Raw genomic sequence first — 20,044 nt, 5'->3', positions numbered from 1 at the left:
ACATTTTATCTCTGCTGGCCTTTACAGATGACTTTTCACTTGCCAGTCAATGCAGGTGTAATGGTGTGAGGGCCACCCTCTGTGCTGTAAAGCATCTGATTTATGAAAGTGATAAATTCTGGAAATGTCAAAAAAATGTACCTCTGTTCATTATTTTATCTTTAGCAATTGTGATGTTCATGTCACCACTCAAAGTTGCAAAATCCAGTAGTCTTCCTGCCATTAACCATCGGCGTAGGTGGCTTCTTGTCACTTTTTCAACTTACCCTCATGAATAGTTGTCACTGTTAGCTCCTTAAGGTTGTCATAGCTGGGGCAGAGCTACTAAGCCCGGCAGGATTTATTTCTACTGATAGGAGAAGGGAAAATGGAAGGTTACTTAAAACAACACGCGTAAAATTTGCTGGTGAACGCAGCAGTCCAGGCAAGAAGGGTCTTGGCCTGAAACGTCGACTGCACCTCTTCCTAGAGATGCTGCCAGGCCTGCTGCGTTCACCAGCAACTTTTATGTGTGTTGCTTGAATTTCCAGCATCTGCAGAATTCCTCGTGTTTGCGAGGTTACTTAAAACCATTTATTTCGGGTAGTTGGGGCTTATCGGCCGTGCTTGGCAGCTCATCTGGGAGAAGGAAAACTCTGACCTCACACCTCTGCTGCCTTGCAACTATACCCATAGATTAAATGGCTGTACTTTTAGATTTCGCTACTTTGTTGGTTAATGGTTGAAACAGGAAAGAGTTGGTGGTAATATGGGGAGGGGAATAAAATTGATTAATATGATTGGTTAGCACCCAAAGGTCCTGTTTCTGTACTGTATTACGTGCTGAAGCTCACTTGAGATGTTCGCTTCCTTCCAACTTGGCCATCTGCTAGTAGAAGGCACTTCCAGGTTTAATTATAGATAAAATATAGACAATAGTTGTATCGGACATATGGTGCTGAGTAACTTGTAGCCCATTAACAGTACCCAATGTAACAAATCCAATGTCAGCCATAAAATCCAGAAACAAATGACATAAATAAGGTTATGTAATTGTACATTCTGGCAGGAAGAATGACAGATGATAAAGACAAAATGTTTTGAAGGGTGTTGAAGAATGAGGAAGTAAACATGCACAATCCTTCAATATCAGTGTGTGTTGAGAGAGCAGTGACACAAGAGACTGCAGGCGGTGGAATTTGTTTATTGAGAAACAGCGTAGAATAGGCCTTCCCAGCCTTCGAGCCGCATTCCCCAGTGATCCCCTGATTTAATCGGAGCCTAATCACAGGACAATTGACAATGACCAATTAACCTACCAACTAGAATGTCATTTGAACTGTGGGAGGAAACCCACGCGGTCACAGGGAGAATGTACAAACTCCTTACAGGCAGCAGTGGGAAGTGAATGCAGGTCCCTAGTACCATAAATCTGGAGCGAGAAAAAAACAGCTGGAGGAACCTAGCAGGTTTGATAGCATCTACTGAGGGACTGGTCAGTCATCTGGACTCTGGTAATGACCCAAAGTCTCGACTGTCCAATTTCCTCCACAGATGATGCCCAACCTGCTGAGTTCCTCCAGCAGTGTGTTCTGTGTTGAATGTTTAGTAAAGTATATAGGATCCTTCCATTAATTAATAGAATAGAGAAACAGTGAAGTTATATTGAATTTGGACAAAATTGAGGGTGGGAGATGGAGAGGGGATTTTGTAGAGGTGTATGATGGAATGCACTCAGCCTTTTTCCCAGGATTGGGGAATCAGGAACTAGAGGACACAGGTTTAAGGTGATGGGAGATATCTAAAAGGAACTAGAGGGGCAATTTTTTTTATACAAAGGTTGATAAGTTTACAGAATGAGCTATGAGAAGAAGTGGTTCAGGCAGGTACAACATATAGAGCATAAAACAGTACACAATTTAATATAAGAAAATACCCACATAAGTTAATGTTCCCCATTCATTACATGGGAGTGTCCTTTGCCTGCCTTAGTCCAGGATTTAGGCAGACTGTGAGCGGAGAAGCGTGTTGAGGTTTGTTCGAGCTTGTTAGGCTCCATAAGGAATACTTTGGCACATTATGTGCAGCTATAGCCCAGGTGACTAGGAGAAAGATGTCAGCTGCAGTTTAGACTGATGCGAATGCTTGATAATCTGACTACCACTTGGAAGCCTAGAAAACTCGTGGCATTGTTGCTGGCATCAAGGCAGAAGATCCATGGGAAGGAAATAGTGCTCACTTTGGATTTCTTTAACACGAGGAAATCTGCAGATGCTGGAATTTCAAGCAACACACATAAAAGTTCTTCCTAGAAATGCTGCCTGGCCTGCTGCATTCACCAGCAACTTTTATGTGTGTTTCTTGGATTTCTTTATATCTTTGCCACTAACATTGCTTTTAACATCTCATATTCTCAGACTGCTACCTCCAATATAGAAAGCAGTTAAGTAAGGAGTGCCGCTATAATTCCCCCCAGCTCGCCATTCCCCATTCTTGTTTCTCTCTCCCACCTTATCTCCTTACCTGCCCATCACCTCCTTCTGATGCTCCTCCTCCTTTCCTTTCGTCCATAGTTTTCTGTCCACTCCTATCAGAGTCCCCCTCCTCCAGTCCTTCAGCTCTTTCACCATTCAACTTCATAGCCCTTTACTTCACTCCCCACCATCCCACTCACTTATCACCTTCCTTTCCAATCCTAGAAAAGGGTCACAGCCCAAAACGTTGACTGTTTACTCTTTCCCATAAAAGCTCCCTGGCCTGCTGAGTTCCTCCAGCATTTTGTAAATACCTCTATATTAGCAAAGAGCTTTGATCTTAGCCTTTCAATGGCTATCAAAACGGTTGGTAACATGCATTCATGTGGATGAATCAGTGAGTTATGTGTATAATTGATGAGTTTAGTTGCATTATAGGATTAAGTATATTGGTAACTCCTCTGTAGACCAGACACAATTGTAATGAAATCCCTAGCAGTGCAGAACATATTTGAAATTGATTCATGTGGTGTAATATAATGGTTTAATAGAGAGGAGTTCTTCATTGGCACTGCCAGTGCACTGTGAAAACACCTGACAGCACAGTGATTAGTTTTAATACCTCAAGCATCAACACCATTTCCAAGTGCTTTGTAATGTTAAATATAGGTAGTTACATTGAGGTGATAATTAAAAATTACAACTTCACAATGTCAAAGTTAACTAGCTTGTACAATTTTCCTAAATTATGCTGGTGCCAGTGTTCTAAAATAAGCTTATTGACAACTTTTCCTGCAGTAATTATTAAAAGCAAGTTCTAGTCACTTTGTTTGTGATTCTTGAGGGAAGAAAACTGTGAAAAAAAATTATCTCTTGGAATAAGATGAATGTTTATATTAATCATTTTAACTGAACATCAATGAGCTCTTTGTTTTCATGGTTCAGCCACTATGTGGTTATACTGTCCTCCAACAAAATAAAATTAGCAAATACTAATACTGTTATCGTAAGAATATTGTGTTACTCTCTGGTGCTTGACACTGAAAGGATTGGCTTGCATATACACGATGTTCTACAGTAGAATCCAATTCAACATTTCTGTCTATCACTCAAATTGTATAGTAAAATCTGGCATAGAAAAATAATGAGCCCTATGAGTATTAATAAGACAGTACTTGGAGGGGAAATAAGATGCTGTGTGTACTTTATATGTTTTAGGAGTACTTTGATGTCACATTTCAATGTGTTAAGGAGGACTGATTGTAAGGGAGAATATTTCCACTGTCTAAAGAGCCTGGGGCTGGAAGGGTGTAGAAGCTACACATACAAGCAAGGCCTTCCACGAGTGAAGTTATGGAGCACTTCTCAATATAGCAAGTGGTAGAAATCAGGAGATAAACTGCAAAATAGCTGTTGTTGCTGGTTCCACCCTATCATTCTCAGAACTTGTAACATCTCACTGGAGTCGTTTCTCATTCTTCAAATCTCTGATGTGTCAGTCTAGTCTTCCTTTCTCTCCCCACCCCCTCATTCCCAGGATTTGTTCTGTTTTTACCCTTTGTCAGCTGAGGTTTTCATCATGTTTGACATGTAGCATTCCATACTAACAAAATGGAGTTGCCTTTGGCTGGCTGATATTTTTTTTAAAGCTGCTCTTAAAGCACAACTGCAGGGAGTCCATCATGAAAACCAGCACCTGCTCCATGGACTCCATTGACAATTCTTGCTGCCTGAATCAAGCAACCAACATAATTAGAGACCCCACCTACTTTCAGATATTCTCTCCTTTCACTACTCCCATTGGACAGAAGATACAAACAGCAGAGCTTCTACCCTGCTGTTATAAGGCTATTGAATGGTCACATAGTACGATAAGATGGATTCCTGACCTCATGATCTACTTCATTATGAATTTGTAACTTATGGTCTACTTGCACTGCACTTTTGCTGTGACTATAATACTCCATCTGCACTCTGTTATTGTTTTTCCCTTGTACTACCTCAGTGCATTGTTGTAATGAAATGATCTGTGTGGAAGGCATGTGAAATAAAGATTTTCACTGTACCTCAGTACACGTGACATAATAAACTAATTTACCAATTTCAAATCTCATTCCATGCCAATCATTATTAATGCAGCCAATGATTAATTGAATGAAGAAACAGGAATGAGAGGATGTGTTGGTTTCTGGTCCTGTTATTTGAAAACAAATGATAGTCCTGCTTAACATGGTCTACCACTTTAATTGGGGTAAATATAATTCAGAAATTTAATGGTCATTCAAATGCTGTGCACTAGACTAAACACATACCAGCCTCAGCAAATAGTGTTCATTTTACTTGGAACACAAGTTTGTGCCAGCCATGTTTCTGTAAAATTCACTAATTATAGATTTCAGTTATGTCAATAGAATATTGACATTTTGAAGTTGAGTTTATGGCCATGTGACAAGGATCGTAGGGTGCAGATACAATAGAAAACTTGCTAGCATCACATGCACATAGATTCAGACATTGTTTACAGATCATAAATTATTACATAAATGTCCTTAATTGTGCAGTCTTATTAATATAAAATTTGTATCCACAATTTTACCTCTGTGTTTTCCACCACTTCCCAAACTCTCCTCCTCTTCAGCCATTAGGGGGACAATGCTTTTAACCACCAAAACCGGTCAAACACCTAGAATTCTCTTCATGTGTTCTTGACCATCACTTTCTTCTTTTAAACCTCCACGAAAGATCATCTCCTCAACTGGACCCCTGGTAGCATCCTCCACTTGAGCCATTTTGGCTCAAGTGACAACCTTCATGTAATTACTCAGGTGCCTTGGAGGTACTTGTCCTGTAACCCAATTTCCATGATACATGATAGTTACATACAGTATATAAGATCTTAAAGTTTTCCATAAAAGTTTGAGTACCCATTAGAAAACTTTTTCATGGTGCATTATTGATCTCTAGCAGTGGAAATTAAAGATGTTGACTTCAGCTGTAGTAGCCTTTCACAGTAATATGCCCTGCCTCTTTCCCTGGTCCTGGATGGGTGAATAATTATTTCAAATAATCAAATTCCCCAAAACTACTTTATGCCTTTTAGCTTCACTATATATCCATTCTATATATTCCCAATTAAGTGAGGTCTTGGGCAACTGTAAATTATTAAAGGAAATATATTAGTTTCTGTTAAATAATTTATGCCAGTGGTTTTATTGACTGTGGCCAAGCAAAGTTATTGAAACTGGGCCAGTTCTGGTACTCAAAGAAGATTTATCCGTTGTCTTTCTCTTCCTGCAAGAAAGCAAATCAGGATCTTACTGAGCAGAAGATTTAAACGAGGTTGAGTTGGGTTGTGTGTTGTGTTTTGTGGCAGGGTTGTTCAGCCTCACCAGCACCACATCTTGGATGAAGATGAGCTACCGAACTCCAGTCAGAACAACGAAAAGCCAAGTTCATCGCGTCCCGCAGGGCGGAAGCGACAGCCCAGCATGTCTGAGACGATGCCTCTGTACACACTCTGCAAGGAGGACTTGGAAAGCATGGACAAAGAGGTAAGCCCACATTGACCCCACATTCTAACAGTAGCCCCTTAGTATCTGGAGTAGAATTTGAACTCTCAGCCTCCTGAACCAGACATGAGCTCTTCCTGAGCCACGACTACACATTGTAGATATTCACTGTGATCTATTTTAAAAACTCTGCTTGGAATCCATATCAATATGTGGTAAAAATGGAACTGACTTTGTAACTATGCTGCGAAATTTAGGGAAAAAAGGTGATACATTATTGCCTAACTACTTCAGAACTGACACAGAAAGCAAGTATCTGGAAAGATAAACATGTCATTGAATGTTAAATAGTCAACGGAATCTGTTCATGAAGTTGGAAAAATGCGCTGAAGCTACATTACTCATTCTTAGCAAACCACAGTTTAACGACCAGGCACTGAAATCTATTAGAACCAAGTATCTGTCGTGAGCCTAAGTTTCAGTGTGTACCGTTATTTTTGTGACTTCAGACAAGCTGATGTTGCTCAGTGATAAACTGAGGTTCAGCTCATGGGTATAATATTCAGCTGCTGAGCAGAAGTACTTGACATTGTATTGTCCTATGGATAGTGCAGTTGAAGAGGAATGTAGATGAAAATGAGAAAAGTGGGTAAACCCATTGAGAGCTATCAAGATGAGGAAAACTGCCATCATGAAAAGAGTGAGGAATGAACAATTTGCTACTAGCCTGCTTGACCTTGTCTGTCAACTTGGTTTCATCACTCATTTTGTTAGACTGTAACAGGAGAAAGAAATTAATTAGCAGAAGAAAATTAAATTTCAACCATTGTATTTCTGGTTTTGAATATTCTAAATTTCTGATGTGGGAAGCCTGATTCTCTCACTTATATTGGTTCACTGTCAGCTGAAGGAGCTCTGCTTTGCATGTTTTTTAGTGCCAACACTTATGGAACATTCTGTGGCAAAACTTGGGCCAAGGATTTCTTCGTTCCCCAGATGTGAAACATCAACTTTGTTTCTCTCAGTAAATGAAAGCAGAAATAAAGCTGGGAAACTGAGATGAACCAGAAAATATCAGCAGGTCAGACAGCATCTGTGGGAGGAGAAATGAGAGAAGCGGTTAACATGTTTGGAAAGAGTTGTAGACCCGAAACGTTTGACTTTATTTCTTTTCACAGCTGTTACTTTACCTGTTGAACGTCCTCAGCATTTTCCTGTTTGTGTTTGGAATATTTGTTACATGAAATATTAAGACCAGTGCCACACACAGAACCTTGTGGAAATAGCAAAGTAGATCTGATGGGTACTTAACTCTACAATTTCTTTGCACCCTCCATTTTGCCTTCCTCCTCACCCATTTATGGCTGTAATGCTAGCAATGTTCTTAGCAGCCAGTCCAGATTAACATAATGAGTTTTGGATGCTTTGACTTTTTAAGAGTGGCATGTCCTTTAGTTCTTGAGTCCATACTAAGTACCCATTTACTCTAATCCTACATGAATCTTAAGTTATTCCCTCAACTCACCCCAGATTCTATGATTCACCTACAGGTTTAGGTGTTGACATTGGTCAATTCCTTGAGCAATACAGTTGCTACCTTTAAAAGACACTTGGGCAATAATAATGATAGGGCAGGTTTAGAAGCATATGGGCCTAACATAGGCAAAAACATTTGCTAGGTAAGCATCTTGGACAGCATGGGCTGATTAAGACCATCAAACCATAAGATACAGGAGCAGAAGTGGGCCATTTGGCCCATCGAGTCTGCTCCACCATTCAATCATGGGCTGATCCAATTCTTCCAGTCATCCCCGCTCCCCTGCCTTCTCCCCATACCCTTTAATGCCCTGACTAATCAAGAACCTATCTATCTCTAACTTAAATGCACCCACGACTTGGCCTCCACAGCCGCTCATGGCAACAAATTCCACAGATTTACCACCCTCTAACTAAAGTAATTTCTCCGCATCTCTGTTCTAAAAGGACGTCCTTCAACCCTGAAGTCGTGCCCTCCTGTCCTAGAATCCCTTACCGTGGGAAATAATTTTGCCATTATCTAATCTGTTCACGCCTTTTAACATACGGAATTTTTCTGTGAGATCCCCCCCCATTCTCCTGAACTCCAGGGAATACAGCCCAAGAGCTGCCAGATGTTCCTTATACAATAACCCTTTCATTCCTGGAATTATTCTCGTGAGTCTTCTCTGAATCCTCTCCAATGTCAGTATATCCTTTATAAAATAAAGAGCCCAAAACTGTACACAATACTCCAAGTGTGGTCTCATGAGTGTCTTGTAGAGCTTCAACATCACATCCCTGGGTCAAAGGGCCTGTTTCCTTGCTATATAACTCAATGAATTTATGAACCTGCAACTTTAAGGGATGTGAAAGGGATCTGGAGCACTGAGGGCAAAACCTCACAGTCACAAGAGGAATGAATGTATAAACTCCGCACAGACGGCATCTGAAGTCGGGATTGAACTCTGGTAACTGAAGCTGTAAGGGAGCAGCTCTATGAGATGTACTGTACCACTGAGTCACCTACTCTACAGTTGCAAAGCTCAAGCTCAGTGATTACTTCAAGTCCCTTATGGAGGGACATTTTACTTTTGTATAATAGAATAGCTTCAACGGCTTAAATTACACAGCTCGTGATTATAATGAATCATGCTATCAAAGTTGTGATTTTGAAAATATATTTGCAAAGAACTCAGCAATACTCCCACACGTATAAGATATTCTCATTCATCATTTTTAAATGTTAGACATTCCATCAACCACCTAATTCTTAAATGGTGCTGGAGGTGGCTGCTGAGGTTCATCAAGGCTGCTTAACCAAAGAAAGACAAAAGCTGCTGTTTACCGTTTACCTGTGCTGCCCGCATCTTGCATTTTGAATTTTATTAACTTATTTGTAGTAATATTTTATGTGCTGTGTGTGATACATGTTTTGTGAGTGCACTGTGGTCCAGAGGAACGTTGTTTCATTTGATTGTATATATGTACAGTCAGATTGCAGTGAATTTGAACAGTGTTCTCCAATGTCATGTGGCCTCAACAAATTCCATGCTTTCAGGATGACTTGTACTTCCTTCCTTAACAGGGCAGGCTCCCTATAGGTTCAGATTCAGATTAGTTTATTGTCATATACACCATGGTGCAATAAACTCCTTGCTTTGACAAACTTCGAGCCTGAGCTGAGATTCTACTTCCATCGCAACCTCGGCTTACATCATGACTGCTGCTGGAATGGACACCCATGCCTTTCCCATCTCCAGATGGGTGCATCAAATTTCTTAGCTCTGTTATTTCCTGTTTTTTTCTTCACGTCCTCCATCACCTCTCTGGATCTCTCAGTTCTTTAACTCCTGCAATTTATGGGTAAAATCACCTATTATCAGAACTTTGTGTTTCTTGCAATAGATTATGATCTCTTTAAAAATTTGCTCCTCTGATGCCACAAATAGTTGGGTGGTCTATAATATAATCCCATTAACGTGGTCATACCTTTTCTTATTTCTGAGTTCCACTCATAAATCCTCAATAGATGAACTCTCCAGTCTGTCCTGACTAAGTACTGCTGTGACATTTTCCCTGACTAGTAATGCCACCCTTCCCCTTTCATCCCTCCTGCTCTGTCGTGTCTAAAACTACAGAACACTGGAACATTGAACTGGCAGTCTTGCCCCTCCTGCAACCAAATCTCACAAATGGCTACATTGTCATAATTCGATGTGCTGCTCCATGCCCTAAGGTAATCCTTCTTTCCTACAATGTCCCTTGTGCTGAAATATATGCAGCTCAGATCATTAGTCCCACCATGCACAACCTTTCGATTCCCGACTTCGCTTGAAGCCTAACAGCATCTTTATCCACAACCTCCCCACTGTCTGTTCTGATGCTATGGTTCCCATCTCTCTGCAACTTGAGTTTACCACCCCGCCCCACCTTCCCGCTAGGATATTAGTCCCCCTTCAGCTCAGGTGCATACTGTACCATCTGTACAGGAAGAGAGTCCAATGAAAGTCCCTGGAAGAGAGTCCAATGATCCAAAAATCTGAAGCCTCGCTCCTGTACCATCTCCTTAGCCACATGTTAACTTATATGATCTTCCTATTTCTGGCCTCATTAGCAAGTGGCAGGGGTAGCATTGAGCATAGAACATAGAATAGTACAGCATAGTACAGGCCCTTCGGGCCACATTGTTGTACCAACCCTCAAACCCTGCCTCCCAAATAACTCCCCACCTTAAATTCCTCCATATACCTGTCTAGTAGTCTCTTAAATTTCACTAGTGTATCTGCCTCCACCACTGACTCAGGCAGTGCATTCCACACACCAACCACTCTCTGAGTAAAGAACCTTCCTCTAATATCCTCCTTGAACTTCCCACCACTATCCTCCTTGAACTTCCCACCCCTTACCTTAAAGCCATGTCCTCTTATATTGAGCAGTGGTGCCCTGGGGAAGAGGCACTGGCTGTCCACTCCATTTATTCCTCTTAATATCTTGTATACCTCTATCATGTCTCCTCTCATCCTCCTTCTCTCCAGAGAGTAAAGCCCTAGCTCCCTTAATCTCTGATCATAATGCATAGTCTCTAAACCAGGCAGCTGGTAAATCTCCTCTGTACCCTTTCCAATGCTTCCACATCCTTCCTATAGTGAGGCGACCAGAACTGGACACAGTACTCCAGGTGTGGCCTAACCAGATTTTTATAGAGCTGCATCATTATCTCATGACTCTTAAACTCTATCCCTTGACTTATGAAAGCTAACACCCCACAGGCTTTCTTAACTACCCTATCTACCTGTGAGGCAACTTTCTGGGATCTGTGGCCATGTACCCCCAGATCCCTCTGCTCCTCCACACTACCAAGTATCCTACCATTTACTTTGTACTCTGCCTTGGAGTTTGTCCTTCCAAAGTGTACCACCTCACACTTCTCCAGGTTGAACTCCATCTGCCACTTCTCAGCCCACCTCTGCAACCTATAAATGTCTCTCTGCAATCTTCGACAATCCTCTACACTATCTACAACACCACCAACCTTTGTGTCATCTGCAAACTTGCCAACCTACCCTTCTACCCCCACATCCAGGTCGTTAATAAAAATCACAAAAAGTAGAGGTCCCAGAACAGATCCTTGTGGGACACCACTAGTCACAACCCTCCAATCCGAATGTACTCCCTCCACCATGACCCTCTGCCTTCTGCAGGCAAGCCAATTCTGAATCCACTTGGCCAAACTTCCCTGGATCCTATGCCTTCTGACTTTCTGAATAAGCCTACTGTGTGGAATCTTGTCAAATGCCTTACTAAAATCCATATACAAACCCCATTTCCAGAAAAGTTGGGATATTTTCCAAAATGCAATAAAAACAAAAATCTGTGGTATGTTAATTCAAGTGAACCTTTATTTAACTGACAAAAGTACAAAGAAAAGACTTTCAATAGTTTTACTGACCATCTTAATTGTATTTTGTAAGCACAGACAAGTTTAGAATTTGATGACTGCAACAAACTCAACAAAAGTTGGGACAGAGGCAAGTTTGCCATTGTGTTACATCACCTTTCCTTTTAATAACACTTTTTAATCGTTTTGGAACTGTGGATACTAATTATAGTAGATTTGCAATTGGAAATTTTGTCCATTCTTGCTTGATGTAAGACTTCAGCTGCTCAACAGTCTGTGGTCTCCGTTGTCTGATTCTCCTATTCATGATGCGCTATACATTTTCAATAGGAGATAGATCTGGACTGGCAGCAGGCCAGACAAGCACATGCACTCTGTGTCTACAAAGCCACGCTGTTGTAGCCCGTGCAGAATGTGGTCTGGCATTGTCCTGCTGAAATAAGCATGGACGTCCCGGGAAGAGACGTAGCCTTGATGGCAACATATGTCTCTCTAAAATCCTAATATACGCCTCAGAGTCAATGGTACCTTCACATACATGCAACTCACCCATGCCGTGGGCACTGATGCACCCCCATACCATCACAGGTGCTGGCTTTTGCGTCTTTCGCTGATAACAATCTGGATGATCGTTTTCATCTTTGGCATGGAGAACTCGACGCTCGTTTTTTCCGAAAATTAGCTGAAATGTGGACTCATCTGACCACAGCACACGGTTCCGCAGTCCTTCGGTCCATCTGAGATGAGCTCGGGCTCAAAGAACTTGCCGGCGTTTCTGCATAGAGTTGATGTATGGCTTCCTCCTTGCGTAATATAGTTTCAAGTTGCATTTCTGGATGCAGCGACGGACTGTGTTGAGTGACAATGGTTTTCCGAAGTACTCCGGAGCCCAGGTGGCTATAATTGTCACAGTAGCATGACAGTTTCTTAGGCAGTGCTGCCTGAGGGCTTGAAGATCACGCACATTCAACAGTGGTTTCCGACCTTGCCTTTATGCACTGAGATGTCTCTGAATTTTCTGAATATTTTCACGATATTATGTACTGTAGATGTTGAAAGACCTAAATTCTCTGCAATCTTGCGTTGAGAAATGTTCCTTTATAACTGACTAACAATTCTCTCACGAATTTTGGCACAAAGGGGTGAGCCACGACCCATCCTTGCTTGCAAAGACTGAGCCTGTGATGGACGCTACTTATATACCCAGTCATGATACCTCACCTGCTACTAATTAGCCGCTTAATGTGGAGTCTTCCAAACCAGTGTTACTTGAATATTCTGTGCACTTTTCAATCTTATTTTAACTCTGTCCCAACTTTTGTTGAGTGTGTTGCAGCCATCAAATTCTAAATTTGTGTATGTTTACAAAATACAATTAAGTTGGTCAGGAAAACTATTGAAAATCTGTTCTTTGTACTTTCGTCAGTTAAATAAAGGCTCACGTGAATTAACATATCACAGATTTTTGTTTTTATTGCATTTTGGAAAATATCCCAACTTTTCTGGAAATGGGGTTTGTAGATCACATCCACTGCACTACCTCATCTATATGCCTGGTCACCTCCTCAAACAACTCTATCAGGCTTGTTAGACACGATCTGCCCTTCACAAAGCCATGCTGACTATCCCTGATCAGACCATGATTCTCTAAATGCCCACAGATCCTATCTCTCAGAATATTTTCCAACAGCTTTCCCACCACAGACATAAGGCTCACTGGTCTATAATTACCCGGACTATCCCTACTACCTTTTTTGAACAAGGGGACAACATTTGCCTGCCTCCAATCCTCCAGTACCATTCTCGCAGACAACGAAGACATAAAGATCCTAGCCAGAGGCTCAGCAATCTCTTCCCTCGCCTCGTGGAGCAGCCTGGGGAATATTCTGTCAGGCCCCGGGGACTTATCCGACCTAATGTATTTTAATAACTCCAACACCTCCTCTCCCTTAATATCAACATGCTTCAGACATCAACTTCACTCATACTGTCCTCACCGTCATCAAGTTCCCTCTCATTGGTAAATACCAAGGAGAAGTATTCATTGAGGACCTCGCTCACATCCACAGCCTCCAGGCACATTTTCCCACCTTTATCTCTAATTGGTCCTACCTTCACTCCTGTCATCCTTCTGTTCTTCACATAATTGAAGAATATCTTGGGGTTTTCCTTTACCCTACTTGCCAAGGCCTTCTCATGCCCCCTTCTTGCTCTTCTCAGCCCCTTCTTAAGCTGCTTTCTTGCTACCCTATATTCCTCAATAGATCCATCTGATCCTTGCTTCCTAAACCTCATGTATGCTGCCTTCTTCCACCTGACTAGATTTTCCACCACACTTGTCACCCATGGTCCCTTCACTCTACTTTATCTTCCTCACCAGGACAAACTTATCCCTAACATCCTGCAAGAGATCCCTAAACATTGACCACATGTCCATCGTACATTTCCCTGCAAAAACATCATCCCAATTCACACCCGCAAGTTCTAGCCTCAGAGCCTCATAATTTGGCCTTCCCGAATTAAAAATTTTCCTGTTCTCTCTGATTCTATTCTTTTCCATGATAATGCTGAAGGCCAGGGAGTGATGGTCACTGTCCCCCAGATGCTCACGCACTGAGAGGTCTGTGACCTGACCCATCCTGAGATCGCAGCCCTGGAAGTCCCGCCCTTTAACTTCACACATAACTCCCTGAACTCACTTTGCCGGACCTTGTCAACCATCCTACCCGTGTCTTTGATACCAAAGTAAACTCTGGCTGCCACTTCCACTTAAGAATGCTGTGGACTCGAACTGAGATGTCCCTGACCCTGGCACCAGGGGACAACAAACCATCCAGGAATCTCATTCTCGTTCACTGAACCTCCTTTCTGTTCCCCTAACTAACAAACCCCCTTTCACTACTGCTTGCCTCTCCTCCACCCTTTACCCCCATTCCCTTCGGTGCCAGAGACTTGACTGCTGTGACTTTTCTCTGCTAGGTCATCTCCCCCCTGCTCCAACAGTATCCAAAGTGGTATACCTGTGTTGAAGGGAAAGGCCACAGGGGTACTCTGCACTGGCTGCCCTCTTTCCTCCTCCTAATGGTCACACAGTTACCTGATTCCTGCACCTTGGGTGTAACTACCTTCCTGTATGTCCTGCCTGTCAACGCCTCAGCCTCCCGAATGATCCACAGTTCATCTAGTTCCAGCTCCAAGTCCTTAATATAGACTGCTAGAAGCTGCAGCTGGATGCCCTTCTTGCAGGTGTAGTTGTCAGGAATACTGTATATCTCCCTGCTTTCCCATATCCTGCAGTAGGAGCATTCTACTATCCTGCCTGGCACTTACACTGCTCTAAATGTGCAATAAGAAAGACACAAGGGTAAATAACAGAAAAAAAGTTCCAGTGGCTGTTTGTGGTTCATTCCATTCCAGGGAGGACTCTCAGGTATGGAAGGTCATTTTAGCTCACCCTCCATGTCCGGAGGAGGTGAGTGTGCTTGAATACTCTGTCGATGGGTCAAATCAAATTGATTTAAGCACAAGTTAACTACATTCCTCCTTCCACAATGTCAAGTTAATAATATACCTCCTTACACATCAATATACCTCCTTACACATCATCAGGTTAACTACATACCTCCTTCCACAACATCAACGGGTCCAAAGTGCCTTAAAACTAATGAAGTTCTTTTGAAGTGTGGTCCCTGGTGTAAGATTCACTTTATTGCAGTTCTTAAAGGGATTATGCTTCAAGTATTATAAGATTTTTTGTTTAATGACTAAGGCAACAGCCTAAAATTTGTCTTTTTATTAGATTTGGCAAAAGTCAACATTTCAAATGTCAGGTGGCTTCAGTGAAAAATTGGAAACTTTTCTGTTTGGGGGCTTTAACCATTGAAATATAATGGATTCTTTAAAATAAAAAAAAAGTTCTTTAAAAATGTTGTTCCAGTTTGTCCTTTAGTTCCATAGAACGTATTAGGTGAGTGGGACACTCTATAGTCAGCTTTGAGTTATTTGACACCTTTTTTTTTGAAAACGGCCTCCAGATTAAACCTGTATTAAATAACTGTTTTTAATTGCCCAGAAATACAAACTCAATGTGCTAGTCAGAAAATTCTAATTGATTAAGCATCTGCAGTTTTCTGTCTTAAAAAGGTGATTCCTCCTTTAGGAAGTATGATTTTTTTATTATGTAGTTTCATGCAATTTCTGTTGTGTGTCTGTCTGTGGTGGGGGGGGGGAATGCTGGGATGTTTTTGGCCACAGATATTCATAGATATGTCACAGTCTACCCAAACATTTCAACGTAATCTTTACTTTGCTGAATCATACATAATTCATTGTCTCACATTGTATGAGGATAGGCGAAATGAGGTCTTGAGCTATTGTTTGTGTATCAGTATACCTAATTCTTGTTTTCGAGCTGTGGATGCTCATTTCCATAGTCTAGTCATGAAAGTATTTGTAGGTTTTCCATTTCTAAGGAATTGTCATCAGAGATGCACAGAGCTCGAAAACATCATTTACCTAACAATGGCCAATTATAATTTTCATACCTATTCCAAGAGCTTCCACTTATTCTTAATGAATTCATAATTTCCAGATATTCTACTCTGTAAACTGATTAATAATGATTCTGTGGATATCCACATTCTGTTTGGTGGTCCTCTTTTAACTAAATAAGGATATTTCATTATCCATGCTTTTTCTTTCATTTATGTACTATAATTTTCAGCTGTGTTGGACAAATATTGGAGGAGTGCCTAATAGTATCTGTTACTTTTAATAGCCCATGGAGCTTTTAAATATTTCCCTTAATGGGCATGAGTGGTATGATATTGGGCCAAGTATATGCAAACAAATAATACTACGGTAGACTTGAACTTTACATTTTGTGTTGATTAGGGACAAGATTTTCTATTTTTTGATGTAATTGGCCATAAGGCTGAAACCTACCTTAACACAGTGCTTGAATAACACAATAGCTTAACAATAAGCTATTCCTATGTTAGACCATAAAATATTGGAGCAGAATTAGGCTATTTGGCCCATCGAGTCTGCCCTGGCACTCAATCATGGTTCAAAGTTCAAATTCAAAGTACATTGATTACTCCCTTGAGATTCCTCTCTTTACAGGCAGTCACAAAACAAAGAAATGCAATAGAACTCATTGGAAGAAAGTCTGTCAAACAAGCACTTTGCAGAAAAAAAACAATTCGTACCAACAATAAACAAAAGCAAATAATGTTCAGAACTAAAGTTCAAGAAAGTGAGTTCACAGCCACAAAGCCAGTCATTACTGCAGCTGGTCCAGCAGCCCATTAGTTACAGGCCACAGCCTCAGTTCAGCGCAAAACTGAGTAAACCTCGCCAAGCAGCGAGCTGAACACCGGCCCCTCGATCACCTCAGGCTCCGCACCCTGACCTTTTCAATTTGGCTGGGTTCTTAAATGGGTCAAACATTTTCTGGTTTCTTGGTCTCAGACCTAAATTCTGCTGCCTGGTTGTAGACTATGCATCACCTTGTCTTGGATCTGCCACTTTGAATCAGCTCCAAGTCCATTCCAGCATTGGTCAAACCTTAGCTCATTCCTCGCTCTTGGTCCCTCTGCACCTCTGATTTTTGAATTTTCTCCCCATTTAGAAAATAGTCCACGGCCTTATTCCTTGTGCCAAAGTGCACGACCATACATTTCCCTACATTATATTCTATCTACTTTGGAGAATCCTGCTTGAGGACTCCCAAGTTCTTTTACACCTCGGACTTTTGAATTTAGAAAGTAATCTACTCTTTTATTCCTTCTGCCAAAGTGCATGATTAGATTATGAGAACACTCAGTCCTCTGTTTTTGTTATTTAGAAATGCATACATGCGTTAAGAAATGACACAATGTTTCTCTGGAGTGATATCACAGAAAACAGGAAAAACCAAAGACTAACACTGACAGAACCACATAATTATAACATATAGTTACAGCAGTGCAAAGCAATACCATAATTTGATGAAGAACAAACCATGGGCACGGTAAAAAAAAAGACTCAAAAGTCCCCGAGTCGATCGACTCCCGAGTCCCCGATAGCAGGTGGCAAAAGGGAGAAACTCCCTGCCATAAACCTCCAGGCACCGTCAACTTGCCGATGCCTTGGAAGCAGCCGACCCCAGCCGACACTGAGTCCATCCGTCCAAAAACTTCGAGCCTCCGACCAGCCCTTCCGATACAGCCTCCCGAGTGCCATCCTCTGCTGAGCGCCTTTGACCTCGCCCTGGCCGCTGAAACAAGCAAAGCTGAGGATTTCGGGGCCTTCTGCTCCGGAGATTCCGGTTACCACACAGCAGCAGCGGCAGCGAAGCGGACATTTCAGAAGTTTTCCAGATGTTCCTCCGTATTCTCATGTCCGTCTCCATCAAATCAGAATTGTGCACGGTTCCCTACTTGATAGATAGAAACATAGAAACATAGAAAATAGGTGCAGGAGTAGGCCATTCAGCCCTTCGAGCCTGCACCGCCATTTATTATGATCATGGCTGATCATCCAACTCAGAACCCCGCCCCAGCCTTCCCTCCATACCCCCTGACCCCTGTAGCCACAAGGGCCATATCTAACTCCCTCTTAAACATAGCCAATGAACTGGCCTCAACAGTTTGCTGTGGCACAGAATTCCACAGATTCACCACTCTCTGTGTGAAGAAGTTTTTCCTAATCTCGGTCCTAAAAGGCTTCCCCTCTATCCTCAAACTGTGACCCCTCGTTCTGGACTTCCCCAACATCGGGAACAATCTTCCTGCATCTAGCCTGTCCAATCCCTTTAGGATCTTATACGTTTCAATCAGATCCCCCCTCAATCTTCTAAATTCCAACGAGTACAAGCCCAGTTCATCCAGTCTTTCTTCATATGAAAGTCCTGCCATGCCAGGAATCAATCTGGTGAACCTTCTTTGTACTCCCTCTATGGCAAAGATGTCTTTCCTCAGATTAGGGGACCAAAACTGCACACAATACTCCAGGTGTGGTCTCACCAAGGCCTTGTACAACTGCAGTAGTACCTCCCTGCTCCTGTACTCGAATCCTCTCGCTATAAATGCCAGCATACCATTCGCATTTTTCACCACCTGCTGTACCTGCATGCCCACTTTCAATGACTGGTGTATAATGACACCCAGGTCTCGTTGCACCTCCCCTTTTCCTAATCGGCCACCATTCAGATAATAATCTGTTTTCCTATTTTTGCCACCAAAGTGGATAACTTCACATTTATCCACATTAAATTGCATCTGCCATGAGTTTGCCCACTCACCCAACCTATCCAAGTCACCCTGCATCCTCTTAGCATCCTCCTCACTGCTAACACTGCCACCCAGCTTCGTGTCATCCGCAAACTTGGAGATGCTGCATTTAATTCCCTCATCCAAGTCATTAATATATATTGTAAACAACTGGGGTCCCAGCACTGAGCCTTGCGGTACCCCACTAGTCACCGCCTGCCATTCTGAAAAGGTCCCGTTTATTCCCACTCTTTGCTTCCTGTCTGCTAACCAATTCTCCACCCACACCAATACCTTACCCCCAATGCCGTGTGCTTTAAGTTTGCACACTAATCTCCTGTGTGGGACCTTGTCAAAAGCCTTTTGAAAATCCAAATATACCACATCCACTGGTTCTCCCCTATCCACTCTACTAGTTACATCCTCAAAAAATTCTATGAGATTCGTCAGACATGATTTTCCTTTCACAAATCCATGCTGACTTTGTCCGATCATTTCACCGCTTTCCAAATGTGCTGTTATCACATCCTTGATAACTGACTCCAGCAGTTTCCCCACCACCGACGTTAGGCTAACCAGTCTATAATTCCCCGGTTTCTCTCTCCCTCCTTTTTCAAAAGTGGGGTTACATTAGCCACCCTCCAATCCTCAGGAACTAGTCCAGAATCTAACGAGTTTTGAAAAAATTATCACTAATGCATCCACTATTTCTTGGGCTACTTCCTTAAGCACTCTAGGATGCAGACCATCTGGCCCTGGGGATTTATCTGCCTTCAATCCCTTCAATTTACCTAACACCACTTCCCTACTAACATGTATTTCACTCAGTTCCTCCATCTCACTGGACCCTCTGTCCCTTACTATTTCTGGAAGATTATTTATGTCCTCCTTAGTGAAAACAGAACCAAAGTAATTATTCAATTGGTCTGCCATGTCCTTGCTCCCCATAATCAATTCACCTGTTTCTGTCTGCAGGGGACCTACATTTGTCTTTACCAGTCTTTTCCTTTTTACATATCTATAAAAGCTTTTACAGTCCGTTTTTATGTTCTCTGCCAGTTTTCTCTCATAATCTTTTTTCCCCTTCCTAATTAAGCCCTTTGTCCTCCTCTGCTGAACTCTGAATTTCTCCCAGTCCTCAGGTGAGCCACTTTCTCTGGCTAATTTGTATGCTACTTCTTTGGAATTGATACTATCCCTAATTTCTCTTGTCAGCCACGGGTGCACTACCTTCCTTGATTTATTCTTTTGCCAAACTGGGATGAACAATTGTTGTAGTTCATCCATGCAACCTATAAATGCTTGCCATTGCATATCCATCGTCAATCCTTTAAGTGTCATTTGCCAGTCTATCTTAGCTAATTCACGTCTCATACCTTCAAAGTTACCCCTCTTTAAGTTCAGAACCTTTGT

At 42.0% G+C, this 20,044-nt stretch overlaps 1 protein-coding gene across 2 annotated transcripts in view; it reads left to right on the top strand.

Annotated features, from left to right (window-relative positions):
* Window positions 1-20,044, top strand: part of ctdp1 (CTD (carboxy-terminal domain, RNA polymerase II, polypeptide A) phosphatase, subunit 1) — a 362,097-nt gene that overhangs the window by 128,938 nt on the left and 213,115 nt on the right. For both annotated transcript variants that reach the window (XR_010018895.1, XM_063055679.1), the window contains exon 11: window positions 5,827-6,004. Coding sequence is in view for 1 of the 2 variants with exons in the window: in XM_063055679.1 (XP_062911749.1) it covers window positions 5,827-6,004 (178 nt within the window). In the remaining variant the exon portion in view is untranslated. The remainder of the gene's footprint in view (window positions 1-5,826; window positions 6,005-20,044) is intronic.

The sequence above is a fragment of the Mobula hypostoma genome, chromosome 1, assembly GCF_963921235.1.
Source record: "Mobula hypostoma chromosome 1, sMobHyp1.1, whole genome shotgun sequence".
NCBI classification, from domain to species: Eukaryota; Metazoa; Chordata; class Chondrichthyes; order Myliobatiformes; family Myliobatidae; genus Mobula; species Mobula hypostoma.
The sequence above is the reverse complement of the archived record's forward strand: the minus strand, read 5'-3'. Positions and strand labels throughout refer to the sequence as shown.